We start from the raw sequence: 16,909 nt of genomic DNA, 5'->3' as shown, positions 1-16,909 counted from the left end.
AACCGCTTGGATACTGCTTTGTTTTGTAGTATATTTGGGTATATAAACTACCTCAAAAAAAGAATTTAACATTTATTTTATAGAAAATACTAATTGTTAAATAGCCTGAGAAAACTTAGGTAAGTTTGCCCTAATATTGACTCTATTTGTGGCTGGAAAGGGCACATAAGTTATGATATTCTTTGAAACTGAACAGTTTTAAATTTTATTTAACATACTGCTTTTTATAAACCATGTTTGTTTGTTTGTTTTTCATAATTAGGTAGAAACAGAAACAAAAGATGTTCTTGATTTTGGTGACTTGATTTATGGAGGCTGGAAAGCTCTCCCATTAAAATTGATAAACAAGACGCATGCCACAGTGCCAATCAGACTTATTATTAATGCTGTAAGTACTAAGGTACAGTAAGAACTCAATTATAGGACACATTAATCTGAAACTGTAGACTCTACTAATACCATTCTTGGCTAATTTTTTTTTAGGAATATCTTTTTTAATATTTTAGTTTATGTAATTCTTACATCATTGTTCATTTTTGCACAATGTATGCATTTTCATTTTGGTTATATTCCTCGTACAATCCCCAACCCCCTTATTTTGGCCCTAATCCCTCCTACCTCTTCCCCACCCCCCCACCTCACCCCCCCCCCCCCCGTGTCTCTGATTTATAGTTACTTGTTGATTTTGATTTTTTCTTTATTATAATTAGTCTTTTTCCTGGCCCCTTATTTAGGTTTTCTAAATTCCTGCTATGAGTGAGATTTTGTCAACAAATTTAACATTACACAGCATCATACTATTAGCTTTTCTGAAATTGATTCTTCTGTTTCTGAATAGAATGCCATAGCCTGGCGCTGTTTCACATTTTCCAAGGAACCAGTCCTTGCTTCCATGAAAGCTGCTGCTTATGCCGATGTGATTGCTCAGCTGGCAGCTCCTTCTGTGATCAACCAGATGATGCCTGCCAGTTATGATGGACAGGTAAGCTTGGAGGATGGAAGAACAGATGTAGAATTAAAGAGAAAGCTTCCAAACTACCTTTCTTTCATTAAGATTTTAATTTTAATGCCAGTATACATTTCAGTATTTTTATTTTACAGGATCCAGAATTTCTGATAATTTGGGTTCTTTTCCATAGTCCAAAAAAAAGGATCACTTCTTCAGGTATCATTTATGTTTTGTAGAAATTGCTTTTATTCTATAGTTAAATGAACTACAAAGTCAAGACTAGTCTATTATTACATGTAAATGCTTTAAGAAATTTGTTTTAAAAATGGCATGCCTTGGTTCAGAATTTAGAATTAAGTAACTCTGGTGTCTGATGAAAAGAATGAAATTTTATAGCAATTCTAGATTCAGCAGAAGAATTCTTGGCAAGAGTTGATATAGAAGTTGATAGCCCTAACCCAACACCAGTCATTAAAAGTATTCATCTTCGAGCAAGAGCAGGAATAGCTAGGATACACGCGCCAAAAGACTTACAGGTACTCTAAACTCTTTGTCATGATTTTATATTCAGGTTGATTTCATTCTAACTGTGACAGTTTTTTTTAAGTGCCTGCTTTGCTCCATCCTCTAGACTATGCATTTGTTTGCCAGTGTGGCTTCCTCAACAAAGCAGCATTTGCCTTTGAAAAATGCTGGGAATATTGATGTTTATTTAGATATCAAGGTAAGAATTTGTCATTGTGCTCTAATACAGCTTTTCCTCAGAGTATGAGACAATGAGTACCTCCATATTCTGAAACATCCTGCCTTGTTAGAATGGGGGGAGGGTGGCAGCATATCTAGCAATCTGTGTAAGTACTTTTGAGCAGGGTGTTACCTTAGTTTAGAGATGAAGAACTTTTAACTTGAACATTTAGTGATTAATGTAGAAGTGAGTTCTGCATTAATTCTGAAAAATGTGTGTTACCTGTGATTAGGTAGCATTTGAGGAAAGTGAGCTACACAGGTAAACATTATTCTTAGATGTGTAGGTAAGTGAGAGGGTGTCAGTCATCAGCAGTGAGGAATGTTTACTAAGAAAGTGGAAGGAGAAAGAAGTTTCATTCCAAGAGGATAAGACCAGGTGGTGGGACAGTGATTGGCAAGAAAGAAAAAAAAATAACCTCAGTAAATAGGAAAGGTGTATATGAGCAGGAGAGTAACCGAGTGTCGGGTCAGGAATGACACAGAGCAGGTTATCTGATCTGGCCGCTGGGTAAAGAAGGAATCCTGGAGCCATCGGGGGGTTTCTCAGGCTTTTATTGAGCTTTACATGCATTGCAGCAACCAGGTACACAGCAGGCAGGGATGCCAGGGGGCCAGGAGGCACACAGGCCTCCAAGCCCCCAGTAAGTGTTCACTCTGGGCTTCTATGTCCTCTTCTCTCCTCCATTCTCCTGCTTCTTTCTTGCTACTCTGGTGACTACCTCAATACTCCTCCCTTGGCCCACAGAAGTATGTAAGTCAGTTAGCAACAATGTAACAACTGCAGGTGCCCCATCAGGCAGGGCAAACCTAATGGTGGGAGGGCAGAAAGCCTGAAAAACCATTTACCCTACACTGAGTAAAAGTCATAGTTTATAAGTTGGCATTTAATAATAATTTTATAAATATTTAGATTCCAGATCAAGGAGGTTCCTTTTCAGTGGATCCAGAGAAGCTATTCCTTAAACCTGGAGAAGAACATGAAATAATGGTTTTATTTACTCCAGAGGATCCCAAAACCTGTGAGGAAAGGTAAGATTAAAAAAGATTGTTTAGAATGCCAAGTTTTCACTTACTTAGATATCCTGTAATCTAAAGCATGAAGGATAAAATACATATTTACCTTGTCTACTGGCTGGTATAGCTTTGTTTAGCATTTTTCATTTGGCTTAAGCTTTTCTTCGTTTTGTTTGTTAAAAGTCTTTTAAGCCAGCTGACTAGAAATTAAGAAATCGCTATTTCCAAGTATATTCTTACAAACATAAATAATGTCAATTTTCGTGTTTCTCATTAACTTTTTTTCTCCAAAGGAACCATTGGTTGACCTTGCCTGGTGTTATGATACTTTTCTTCAGCCCTGAGACTTTATTTTTAAGATTTTTATTTATTTATGCATACAAGAACTGGAGTGTAGGTGCAGGGGGGTGAAAAGATTCACCAGAAAGAGTGGGGGGCAGAACAGGCAGATTTACTGAAATATACTGCTGAGGGGAGCAGTGGGTGAGACAGGACAGGTCTGCTGCGCCATGTGGGTTAGTTCCCAGGCCAGGATTGAACTCATACCGCAGTGACTGTCAATAGCTTGATAGCGCTGAGGCTTTAATCCTTGTGCCAACAGGGAGGCCCCAGCCCTGAGACTTTTTAGCACCCAAATCATAAGTAAATGTCATCACCCTACGATGGTCAGAGCACCATTACTATTTGAACTTGATTGATAAACCCAACTTAGGGTTCTAAAACCACTTGGCCTGTCCCCTGTTGGTAATACAACATCTTAGTGGGCTCACTCTGCCTTTATGACCTTACAAGTGAAGAGCTTGCTTTCACAAATGTCAGTATTTGTGCCTGCAACAACCCTTGCTCTCAGTTTCACTGTGTTAGCACCTTCATCTGAGAAGCTTTGCTCAATGCTTCTGACCTTCCTCATAAATAGTATTTGTTTATTCCTGTATTCCATAAGTAAGTCCCTTTACCACCTCGAAGGTGGTATTGTGACAGTCTCTTTCCCGATCTGAAAGCTCTCCTTTGAAATAGAAGGAATTGTGGGGATGTCACTGTATCCTCAATATCTGATTCAGTCTGTCAGACGAAGGAAGTGTGTAGGAGATAGTTGCTGAAAGAATTGAATTCTGAACATTCAGTTTATATTGTTTTCTGTTAGGATCTTGAGGATATTTGTGCAACCATTTGGGCCTCAGTATGAAGTAATGTTAAAAGGTGAAGTAGTTTCTTCAGAAAATAAACCTCTGACACCTGGATGTTGCTCCTCAGATGTTCCATCAATTTTATCCAACAAGCAGTTTCTGACTTGGGGAGGTATTCCTCTTGGTAGAACACAGTAAGTATGCACATAGTAATTCACTATGCACGTAGTGGCACATGACCTAATGTTCTTCTCTGCTGTGTTAATTATGACTACATTACTCTTTTTAGAATTAAATTTATCTTATATTCCTTAGTCTTCTAATCATGAATTGAACTTTATGAATTTAAATTTTTAATTAAAATTTTCTCCACTTTTTAAAATGGAATCCCAAAAAACAGTTTTCATTTTCTTAAGTTTTTGGTGAACTCTCTGCTAATTACCAAATGTAGGCAATTAAGAATGTCGGTTCCTTTTTGGAAAGCACAAGGAATAGGTAGAAAGAAAAAATAATCACAGAGATTGTGTTCTGTTAGAAGTTTACAATCTAATTGATGACTACTTCACATTATAAAGAATGGAAGGGGGGCCTCCCTGGTGGCGCAGCGGTTGAGCGCTGGGCTGCGAGGCTGCCTGTAGCCTCTGCAGCACAGTTTCGATCCCAGGCCACCGGCGAGAGTCCCACATGGTGCGCAGACCTCTTCTGCCGCCTGCTTCTCCCCTCAGCAGTGTACTTCATCACCCTGCCTGTTCTGCTTTCCGCTCTGGCTCTGGTGAATTCTCTCACCCTCCCGCGCTTCTGACTGTATCCAGTGCTTGTATAAATAAATAAAATAAATGAATCTTTAAAAAAAAACAATAAAGAGTAGAAGGGGCCTCTAGTTAGAACAGATAATAATGTTGGGTTGTATCTATGATTTAATTTTATATTTATTTTGATTATACATTATGATTCACTGAGTTAATAAATAACACTGGCATATAATATGTAATGTATAGATTATATTTTCCTTTATAAGTTTAGAGACAGCTAATTTTTTTAACCAACCTCAGACAATAAACACTTCTAATTTACAACCTAGGTAAGTTATTAAACCTGAGTTAACACTTGTTTTTTTCACTTTTGTGGTTTTCTTTTTTTTAATTTTTTAAATTCTTTTTTCATTTTATATATTTTTTACAACATTTTTCATTTTTGCATTTCATGCTGGTTATAGTCCCCATACAATTCTCAACCCCCTTATTAATACATTTCTGTAGATAAGCTTATGGCTTTATTTCTGCTATAAATGTGAAGAAGTTTCTGCTTTAAATTTATAGTTTGTCAGTGCACAAAGAACATAATCAAGCAGTTTGATTTATAGCTTTCATCCATCTGTATAACCATCTGTGTAGTCATCTGTGCGTTGTCTTTTTCCAAAAGCAACTTTCAAAAAGTCAGAGTGAAATAAAAACAATTAAGTGTTAAGTGGCCTCTCTGGGAGATGAGGCACCTGAGTCCCTGAACACTTTTTTTTTTTTCATGTTAACTATCATGCTTTTATAGCTTTATTGCATTTTAACATACATAGAACTCACATATTGAAAACATAATTAAATATATTGTGGTAAATTAAGGAAGTTGTGCAGCCATGACAATAATGTAGTATTAACACATTTCCATTATACCAAAATGATCTCACATACTCAATTCCAGTCAGTCCCTATCCCCAGCCCTCAACATCATGACACCAGTAATTTGCTTTCTCTCTCTCCATTTTTACCTTTCAGGACATTTCATGTAAGCCGAATCCTATAATACAAGGTCTTTTGTGACTTCATTTAACAGTTTCTTGAGGCTTGTCCATTTGGTACTTTGTCCTTCTTTAATCCCCCTTCCCATTTTTTTAATTTAGTTTATGAACATTTGCGATGTTCCCAGTGTGAAATTCTTTTTTTTAATATTTTATTTTATTTTACATAATTCTTACATCATTTTTCATTTTTACACAGTGTGTGCATTTTCATTTTGGTTATATTCCCCGTACAATACCCACCCCCCTTATTTTGGCCTTGATCTCTCGTCTTCTCCCCGCCCCTGTTTGCATGTCTCTGGTTTATAGTTGCTTGTTGATTTTGGTTTTTCTTTATTATAATGAGTCTTTTTCCTGGTCTCTTATTTAGATTTTCTAAATTCCTGCAATGAGTGAGATCATCCAATATTTTTCTTTTTCTTTCTGGCTTATTTCGCTGAGCATGATCCCTTCTAGCTCCATCCATGTTGCTGCAAACTGCATGTGTTTATTTGTTTTGATTGCTGAGTAATATTCCATTGTGTATATGAACCACATCTTCTTGATCCAGTCATCTATTTTTGGGCATTTGGGTTGTTTCCATAGCTTAGCTATTGTAAATAGTGCTGCTATAAACTAGGGGTGCAGGTGCCCTTTGGAATTAATGTTTCTGTGTCATTTGGGTAAATTCCTAGGAGTGGAATTGCTGGATCATATGGAAGCTATATCTTTTGTAGGTTGAGGAATCTCCACACAGCTTTCCATAGTGGACTATTTTGCACTCCCACCAGCAGTGCAGGAGAGTTCCTTTTTCTCCACATCCTCGCCAACATTTGTTGTTGCTGGTTTTTTTAATATGTGCCGTTCTCACTGGTGTGGGATGGTATCTTATTGTACTTTTTTTTTAATGTAAGAATCTTTTTTCATCTTTGCACAATGTATGCATTTTCGTTTTGGTTATATTCCCCATACAATTGCACCCCGCCCCCTCCTTATTTTGACTCTAGTCCTTCCTTTCCCCGCCCCTCCCTCCACCCCTCTAGTGTGTCTCTGGTTTATTGTTGCTTGTTGATTTTGATTTTTACTTTGTATTGATTAATCTTTTTCCTGGGCTCTTATTTAGGTTTTCTAAATTCCTGCTATGAGTGAGACCATCCGGTATTTTTCTTTTTCTTTCTGACTTATTTGCACACAACACTAATGATAAAGGACTGATCACAAAAATCTACAAAGAGCTGATGAAACTCAACAAAAACAAAGAAAATAATCCGGTCAAAAAATGGGCAGAAGAGCTAAAAAGAAACTTCTCTGAAGAGGAAATGCAAATGGCCAACAGGCATATGAAAAAATGTTCTACATCACTTGTAATCAGGGAAATGCAAATCAAACCTACAATGAGATACCATCTTACACCAGTGAGAATGGCACATATTAGAAAAAACTAGCGACAACAAATGTTGGCTGGGTTGTGGAGAAAAAGGAACTCTCCTGCATTGCTGGTGGGAGTGCAAATTTGTCCAACCACTATGGAGAGCTGTGGAGATTTCTTGACCTACTAAACGTAGAGCTTCCATATGACCCAGCAATTCCACTCCTAGGAATTTACCCAAATGACACAGAAACAGTAATTCCAAAGGGCACCTGCACCCCTATGTTTATAGCAGCACTATTTACAATAGCTAAACTATGGAAACAACCCAAATGCCCAAAAATAGATGACTGGATCAAGAAGATGTGGTTCATATACACAATGGAATATTACTCAACAATCAAAACAAATAAACACATGCAGTTTGCAGCAACATGGATGGAGCTAGACGGGATCATGCTCAGCAAAATAAGTCATTTGCATTTCCCTGATTACAAGTGATGGTGAACATTTTTTCATATGCCTGTTGGCTATTTGCATTTCCTCTTTGGAGAAGTTTCTTTTTAGCTCTTCTGCCCATTTTTTGACTGGATTATTTACTTTGTTTTTGTTGAGTCTCATCTGTGCTTTGTAGATTTTTGTGATCAGTCCTCTATCATTAGTGTTGTGTGCAAAAATTTTCTCCCAGTCAGTGGGGTTTCTCTTTGTTTTGGTTATTGTCTCTTTTGCTGTACAGAAGCTTTTTAATTTGATGTAGTTCCAGCTGTTTATCTTTGCCTTCACTATCACTGCTTTGGGTGATGTGTATGTAAAGATGTCTTTGAGGTGCATGTCTTCTAGTGTTTTGTCTATATTTCCTTCTACATATTTTATGTTTTCAGGTCTTATGTCTATTTCTTTAATCCATTTTGAGTTGTTTTTTGTGCATGGTGTGAGGTAGTAGTCAAGTTTCATTCTTTTGCATGTAGCAACCCAGTTTTCCCAGCACCGTTTATTGGACAGACTTTCTTTGCTCCAGTGCATATTGTTTGCTCCTTTGTCAAAGATTAGTTGACTGTAAGTCAGTGGGTTTATTTCTGGATTTTCTATTCAGTTCCATTGGTTTGTGTGTCTGTTCTTGTACCAATACTATGCAGTTTTGATGATTATGGCTTTGTAGTATAGTTTGAAATCTGGGCATGTGATGCCTCCATTCCCTCCTTTTTTTTCAGGAGAGCTTTGGGTATTTGGGGTTTTTGGTGGCTCCATATGTATTTTATCAGTATTTGTTCTGTTTCTATGAAGAATGTCATTGAAATTTTTATTGGAATAGCATTAAATCTGTAAATTGCTTTTGGTAGGATGAGCCCTGGACACTTACTTGCCTGTGTGCAGGTCTTGAGCTTGGCTTTGTGTCACCAAAAGACAAATCAGCATTCAGCATTCAGAGGTTCATAACAAGCCAGTGGAGTATGAGAAAGTGTGTCCTACTCTGCTATAGACTCTTTTCCAGAGAAATGAAGAAATATGTCTAATAAAGTCTCAAAGAAAACCAGCTTTGCAGTACATACTCTTATAAGTAAGCTCTCAATTCAGTGGTTCTGGGCATGTCACATGTCTGGGCTGGCACACTTTAACACACAGCAGACAAGCGCTCTCTGGGTACTGAAGCAGGTGGTGGTTTGTGATCACTAAGTCACTTGGAAGAATGGGTACTTTGAGTAGCTCTTGGCTAAGATTTCTCAGCTAGGCTTCTGAACATGCCTGAGTGGTACTTCTCCCTCTTCAGTAGCTCCTGTGTTGTAGCTTATATGTCATATGCATCTTGCAGTCAGTTAAGGATTGGCATAGATGCCGAAGTAAGAGGCTGAATGAGGACATGTGCTAGTATAGAAGGTTTTCTGTATTTGTACATTAGCGTCTGGATAGTATTTTATCTGCTAAATGTTTCCTCCAAATAGTTGATTTGTGATCACTTTTAACATATATATATATATATACATATATATATATATACAAATATTTGATTGAGGCTTTTAAGTCCTGTGCTATGGAAGGTAACCAAAATAATTCAACTTTTCTGCTTAGCCATCAATGTCTATTTAAAAAAAAGCGGGGGGGGGGGACATCTGTGGCATGTTCTAATAAGAGGCAGACTCTGGAAAGTGTCCCCATTGATAGATAGCTTATCCTTTAACTGACCTTGTCCATTAAGGCAACAGCTGAATAATACTCAGGAAAGAGCCATAATCATCCTTGTGTTGTTCCTGACAGAATTCCTTACCTCATGATAAGATTTCTAACATGATTGATATGGTAGAGATGACTGTTGTTGAAATACAGCTGATCCTCAGATGCCATACCATCTTGAAATCCCATTCACAGCTCATCTAAAACAAATTAGCAGATGCTAAACCTTTTTTTGTTTGAATAAAAATTATATTCAAGTGAGAACAGGGGCACTGTGTTGTGCATACTTTTGGACTTGGCAGTGGCATCGTTTCCTAACCTTGGCCTGAGTGAATGGCCTTCAGAATATCCTTTATTTCTTGACTTCTCTTCCTCATGGAAATTCTTGGGCTTACTCTAATCTAATAGATACAAGTGTAGGTTAGAGGTCTTACCTCAGCCTGGAGGGGAGTGTGCCAGTGTTAGAAGAAGGGCTCTATGACCTAGTCAGTTGATGGCATGCCCAGGGTGGCTGTAAGTAGGCTTGTGAAAAGTAGCAATTTCAAAACATGAAATGGAGATCTATGTGTACTGGTGTATGTAAAGTGCAGTACCTAGTTAAATTAAGGATTTGTGTTTCTTTTTTTCTTCTCACCCCCATCTGGTGCCTTGCATAAATTAATACTTTTCCCCACTACACATAACTCCTGCTAATCCTCTGTAAGTATGCTGTAGCAGAGGTTATGACAAAGAGATACACTGTCAGCCTCCCTGGTGGAGCAGGGTTTAAGTCTCAGTGCTATCACCTATCACCCCTTTGTGACCTGAGTTCCATTCCCCACCAGGGAGCTACCCACATATGGCGCAGCAGACCTCTCCTGTCTTGCCTGCTGTTCCCCTCAGGAGTGTATTTCAGTAGATCTGCCTGTTCTCCCACTCTTTCTGGTGAATCCTCTCATATCCTGTTCCTCATATCCTGTTCCTCTGGCCTACACCTCAGGTCTTTTATGCAAAAATAAATAAAATCTTTAAAAAAAAAAAAAAAGACTACTCAAAATGAAACTTGCTATTTTCTCTCCTCCCATTAGCATGATACTGATTTACTGACTCAGTGAATTTGTTAATCTGAATTTTCACTGATTAATGTTTTATAAGATAGGTAATACCTATATAGTAGATATGATAAAGACAGCTAAATAGCTATAATAGAAAAGAGATTAAAACAGACTTCTCTGATAGAGTTCTCTTGAATGGTTTCCTGAGTGTAGAGTATAGGACTATGGGGAGACATTTCCAGGCTGCTAAAATGGCATGTCAATCAGTCTATCTCCAAACAGTGTAATTGATTTTAATTGGCTTTGATTTTGCAATGGGAGCAGTAACCATGGAGAATAACCACATTTTAAATGTGTGATTGTTTTTAGGCTTCAGAAACTAACCTTAAGAAATAATTCTCCATCTATAACCCAACATTTACGACTGCTCATTAGAGGACAAGATCAGGACTGCTTTCAGGTTTGTAGAGTACATGGTTTTGTTCTGTTTTATACCCTGTCTGGATCCTAAACACTTTATAATATTAGCAGGCCATTTTGTATTATTCAATCTCTTTTTGAAGATTTTGTGCTAATGGTATGTTTTATTTATCCTGCTGTTTTGAGTTATGCATTGATTGTTTTTAAATTTTAGCTTCATCACACTTTTGGTTCGGAAGAACGATTGACCAGTAACTATGAGATCAGAATTCATCCAAAAGAAGACATCAACATCTCCATATTGTTTGCACCTACTCGATTATCTTGCATGTTGGCTAAACTAGAAATTAAACAACTTGGAATTCGATCACAACCAGGCGTTAAGTTTGCTGTAAGATAATGTTATTGCTTTTTTCCCCCATGGAGTTTTGACATGTTACAACTTTTAGTTTAATAATAGTAAAGTATATGTACTCTGTTTTTTATAAGTCAAAATATGTGACTGCCTACTTGTACACACAAGTTCAGAAATCACTACATACTTGGTAGAATAGTCATGTTATAAAAGTAGCCACTATTGTATTTCTGTAAGTGATCTTCTAGTGCTTTTAAGTTTTTTAGTTTGAGAGTTTTGAAATGTACCCAACTTTAGGAACACAGTTTTTGTTAAATCCAGATAGAACTACGTGGTGTTGACTTTCGAAGTCAAGGAAAAACCAATTGACAACTTTTGTTAGATTCTGTTCTCAATACAAGGTATAAAAAGACAAGAGTTCTTACATGTTTTTTCTTCCTAGTGTAATTTTAAAAACATGTTAAATCAATTTCAATAGATTCATTGAGAGCAGTAAGAGCCAAAAATGATAAATCGTTGCAAAAAGGAAAGAAGGACAAGGTATTCAAATAGATCTTGCTATGTAAAAGTGCATACCCTAAAATTGCACCATTGTTTGGGCCGAAACTAAAATTTGGTTGTTACCTAGTAACAAAGAGGAAATATGATAAACTTTAAGATACCTAATACCTAAAATTTTTTTAAAGGCGAAGGGGATACTTATGACAAATACAGTTTTCTTTGGCACTGGAGTTTGCTGTATTCTCTGTAGAGCCTCTCATCTGACCCCCTGAGTTAGAGTGGGCACAACTGTTAAAAGATGTAAGTGATCATTTTTAGAACTAGCATTTACATTTGAGCCAGAATCTATACCAGCATATGGTGCACAGTGCTTTGATGATCTGTTCTCAAATAAGGATCAAGTGGTTTAGAGAGGACTCAATGGACTGTATCTTTCATACTTTCCTGAATATATTTAGACTAGTTTTAGGTTTACTAACCAAGATTTTGCATCTTTGGAGAACTACTAATTCCTGGTGGTGGGGCAGAATCATTTGATTTGACAGTGAACCAAACATTTTGGATTGATGTACTCTTCAGACAATCCAGGATCCTTCTAGAAATCCTGCCTGGTAAATGGCCATCTTTCAGAGGTGGACTGACTGGGGATGAATATGGCTTTTATCTTACAAGAATATCTTTGTGAGAAAAGCAGCCTCATGTGGCAGTGGAAGAGCTTTTTGCTCCAGGGATGAGACATTTAGGGATTACCTTGTCTATGTTCCTCACTCACCCTGGATCTGTAGCTTCACTCTCTTATCCTCAATTCAGCTACTTGCCACCCCAACTCTCTGACTTTGTTTTGAGGAAAAAATGAAATTATCTATGCTGTGTATACCACTGAGAAATACAGGACTACAATAAAAACCTATTTATTACATACTGAGTATATGTCAGGCACTACTACTAATCACTGTCTTTACAACACAGTTATCTGAAATCATCCTTTTTTATGCTACACATGTGTGGACGCTGAGACCTAGAGAGATGTCTGTCCTATCATGCATCTACATGCCAATACGTGGTTCAGGTTGGATTCAAATTCAAGCTACCTGTCCCCATAGACTTCATTTCTTTATTGTATATGCTGTTGGTGGTGATTCTCAACCCGAGGCTGTTGTACTCTTCACTTGACATTTGGTAATTTCTGGAGACAATTAGGATTATCAGAACTGGGGGTGGGAAAACAGTGCAATGGACACCTAGTGTGTGGAGACAGGGACTCAGCTCAACATCCTGCATTGTATAGGATAGCCCTCCCCACAATGAGTGGTCCACTCAGAATGTTCATAGTGCTGGGCTTAAGGAAGCCTGCTCTGAAGTGCTGATTTTTCTGTTGATTCTTTGACTGCAAGCCTTAGAAACTTTAATTATTATTTTCTTAATGTTTTAGTAGTTATTTATGACTTTTAGTCTTAAACATTGAGTGTTTTCAAAAGCCAACTTTTTCCCTTTTCTTGCTTCATATGTAAAATTTATTTGCAAGTGTCTGTGGGAAAAGAAAAATTTAGAAATATTTTAGTCTCTTAGAACAAGCAGAACTTACTTTGAATGAGGTGGGATTTGTAGGAGCGCGTCACATCTGAAGCCCTTTAAAATGCTGTTAATTTGCATTAGAAGATAAGCCAAAACAAATTTATGAGGAGCCGAAATTTAATTTTTCAAAATATTATTTTGGTTAAGTCCATGACAGAACTTCAGATAAACTATGCATGTTCTCAAATTTGCAAGGAATTCTTTGGAGCCCCTTTAATAGTTAGCAATGAAAGATAGTTTTAAAGGAATGTACTTTGATGGATATGAAACGTTAGTTTTTTCACTGGGGTACCTAATTCCTACATTTCTAATTTACAGTTTATTGTGTGAATTCCTGTGAACAGCCTGACCCTGAGGTGCACCAGTCTGTTCCCCTTTCTACCCCAACCCTCCCCCGCCCAGGGTGTCTGATTTAGCTTCTATTTGGTTCCTTTGACATGCTTCTTTCTAATTCTGCTACATAGAAAGCTCCCAGGATTATGTGATTGTAGATTTTACCCCCCAAATTTTTCATGTTGGAAATTGAGAATTGCTGGGAAGTTGAAAGAATTACAAGATAAACATTCATTTATCCTACCACTTAGATTCTACAATTAATATCGTCTATATATCTCTTAATAACATATCTGAACATTCATCAGTTCTTAAATGCATTTCGATGTAAATTACAAACAACAGTATCTTTTACTTCACTTTTTTTTTTTTTTTATACGTAGAAGAACTGCGGTGCAGGTGAGAAGTGTGGGGGGGTTAGAGGAATCACCAGAGACAGAATGGGGAGCAGAACAGGCAGATTTTACTGAAATATACTGCCAAGAAGAGCAGTGAGCGAGATAGGAGAGGTCTGCTGCACCATGTGGGTTAGCTCCCTGGTCAGAATAGAACTCAGGACTCAGAAGTGATGGTGCTGAGACTTAACCCCTGGGCTACCAGAGAGGCCCTCTAATACCTTCTTAAGTTTACCTATACTGATCTTTGTAATTACTCTTTTGTCCCCTGAGCTTGACTTTTCTAACAATGACATGATTGTTTTCAGTGTATTGGAAGGTAAATAATTTTGTTGCTCTTTGATTTATTTTTCTCTTAAGACAAAATCTTTGATATAATGGTGTAACTACCAACCAAAGTACACAAAGATTAATGATTTTAATTAAATTCACTTACATATTAAAAATCAACAGTTTTATCTTTGATTAATTTAATCTTCTGTATGCCTACCTGCAAGTAATTTTGGATGTGTATGTTCTGTTTTTTTGTTTTTGTTTTTAAGATTCCTTTGTCTGGATATGGAGGAACAAGTAATCTTATTTTGGAAGATGTTAAAAAGTTACCTGACAGTTACATGGTAACAGTAAAAGACTTAATACCTGGCAAAGAAAGTAGAACTGTTTTTTCTGTTCGTAACACTGGTTCTCGGGCAGCTTTTGTTAAAGTAGTGTGTTTTAAGGATTCTCAGAGAAAAGTTTTGCTGGATTCTAAAATACTAAAGATTTTTCCAGATAAATTTGTGCTGAAGGAAGGAACACAAGAAGTAAGCATCAAATTTTTGTACCCTTTTACTCAGTAAATAATATTTTTTTAGGTTAAAATATGAACTCGTTTTTTGGTTAAATTAATTATTTACTTCATGACTAAAATATTTCAAAGTAATATAGGAATAGCAGTACTTATCTAACCTTGGAAATGTTACGTATGTGTATTTTTTGTCTGTATTGACTGTTTAGTCTGATACTGTAGTTTACAGAGTGAAATGACTTATTCAAGGAAAATATTTCATAGTCACTCTTTTTTTTTGACATCAGGATGTTACTATAATATATAATCCATCACACAGAGAGAGCAGTTTTAAAACCACTACAGAACTGTCAACTATCTACTTCTTTGGTGGAGATGAAATATCAAGGCAGCAGTTTCAAAGGTAGGTTACTTATCTTAGATGAGGTTGGAAACTATTCAGTAGAAATAAAGAAGGCTTAATAAATGATTTGGCATTTGGAATTTTTAAAGCATTTCACTACTTGTGAATGAACTGGTAGGCAAAATCTTGGTAAGATTTGTGTAGGTGATAAGCTACCATAATGTGAGGAAGAAATACCTGTAGGACATTCATCTTCTGCTTCTCATATGCTTTCCTTTCTAGACATATGTATCATGCCCCTTCTCCTTTACTTAAACAGTAGTCTGACTTTATATGACCATCTTTATATGAAAAGATCAAGTTGTATATTAGAAGTGTATATGTAGAGTATTTAACTCAACTATCTACTTAAAGTATGTACCTCCAGAAGATTTGGTACATCTAATTTAAATATAGTTTAATATGCTGAAATGCTGTCAAATATATACTTAGGTATAGGTCTATTTAAACAGAAAAGAAACACTTTTGTATATTGAATTTAGAATTGTCTCCTAGAAGGGGCCTTCCTGGTGGTGCAAGCGGTTGAGCGCAGCACTGTGAAGCTGTCAGCAGCCTCTGCAGTGCTGGTTCAATCCCCACCAGCCTCGGAGCAACCCACATGGCAAGCAGACCTCTCCTGTCTCGCCTGCTGCTCCCCTCAGCAGTGTATTTCGTCAGTCTGCCTGTTCTGTTCCCCACTCTATCTCTGGTGAATCCTCTCACCCTCCCGCGCATCTGGCTTGTATCCCGGCTCTTGTATAAATAAAAAATAAATCTTAAAAAAAAAAAAAAAAAGAATTGCCTCCTAGAGGACCTAAATAAGTGACCGTTTTATCTGTTAATAGGAAATGATTAACTTCTGGTGGGGGGGGGGGGTGACCATGCATATGAAACAAGAGAAAGCTGTGTTGCTACATGATGTTAAAACTAATCAAATGTGAAGAGCTCAACTTTGAACTTTGTTGTTTGTCAATTAAGTATTTTAGAAATGGAAACTAACATTTGGATAAATTAGATTACCAGGTCTTTTGTTTTCTTTCCTCTCTCTAATTGGATAAAAGACTCCTCCGCTACAAATTTGCAGTAATAGGATTTGTTTTGTTTATGAACATCTGAGTGTTACAGAGAAATTTACATTTCAGTTCTCTCAGATTCTCCAGAAGACAATAAATAGTTGCATGGTAGTTTAATCTCCTCTGATACCTTCTTTGTATTATTTTCTTGGCATTTTTTTTTTCTGAGACATTTCCAATTATGATCAAATTGTCACAAATAATGAAATTGTAAGACCTGAAAAGATTTTAATTTTATTTTTCTTTTTACTACTACATCAGGGATTTCTTGTTTTGATGTTAACATTAAATTGAAACTGATTATTGTTCTAACATATATAATTGAGGGAACTTCCAAAACAGATTTTCTTTTTAAAATGACCAACTTTAGGACTTAAGTCTTGAGCTATATATATCTAATGTGTCATATTATTAGTGGGATTTGCTAAATATTCAAAATCTAAAAAGGTGATTTTATATGTAAAACCACTTTTGAATAAAAATCTCTACTCACAGAGCCCTGTTGCATAAACCGGGGATTATGGAACGTATACTTCCAGAACATAGTGTACTTCGGAAAATAGATTTTGCTCAACCATTTCAAGATGAGCTACTAGTAACTGAAGGTAAGAATCTCAGTATGTTTTAATTGTCTTTTTAATTTTTCACTCCAATTTTTTTTTTTTAAATCGGATGACCTGGCTTGCCTGTAGTGATAGCACAGTCTGTTGATGTGCTCTGAGAAGGAAGAGTGCTTAGATAAGGCATAAGACCAAGATTGAGCCACAAATCTACTATGTGATTTTCAACCAATTATATCACTGAAATTTAGTTTCCTTATCTGTAAAATGAGAAGAATGTCTTGCTTCTCACTCATACAGAGTTATTTTGAAGATAAAATGAGAGAACTTTGTTGTGTAAATGTAAGA

General features: G+C 36.6%; 1 protein-coding gene across 1 annotated transcript in view; it reads left to right on the top strand.

Moving 5' to 3' along the window:
* The window catches only part of CEP192 (centrosomal protein 192), a gene marked incomplete at its 5' end in the record, with an annotated part of 111,523 nt that overhangs the window by 62,269 nt on the left and 32,345 nt on the right, over window positions 1–16,909 (top strand). The window contains 12 exons of the mRNA XM_084252672.1: window positions 263–388; window positions 839–982; window positions 1,102–1,165; window positions 1,346–1,485; window positions 1,581–1,673; window positions 2,607–2,725; window positions 3,855–4,031; window positions 10,550–10,640; window positions 10,815–10,991; window positions 14,302–14,562; window positions 14,834–14,949; window positions 16,497–16,606. Coding sequence (XP_084108798.1) covers window positions 263–388; window positions 839–982; window positions 1,102–1,165; window positions 1,346–1,485; window positions 1,581–1,673; window positions 2,607–2,725; window positions 3,855–4,031; window positions 10,550–10,640; window positions 10,815–10,991; window positions 14,302–14,562; window positions 14,834–14,949; window positions 16,497–16,606 — 1,618 coding nt within the window. The remainder of the gene's footprint in view (window positions 1–262; window positions 389–838; window positions 983–1,101; window positions 1,166–1,345; window positions 1,486–1,580; window positions 1,674–2,606; window positions 2,726–3,854; window positions 4,032–10,549; window positions 10,641–10,814; window positions 10,992–14,301; window positions 14,563–14,833; window positions 14,950–16,496; window positions 16,607–16,909) is intronic.

Source organism: Talpa europaea (genome assembly GCF_964194135.1).
Source record: "Talpa europaea genome assembly, chromosome: 13".
In the NCBI taxonomy this organism is placed as follows: Eukaryota; Metazoa; Chordata; class Mammalia; order Eulipotyphla; family Talpidae; genus Talpa; species Talpa europaea.
Note: the sequence above shows the minus strand (reverse complement) of the source record. Positions and strands in the feature narration are given on the sequence as shown.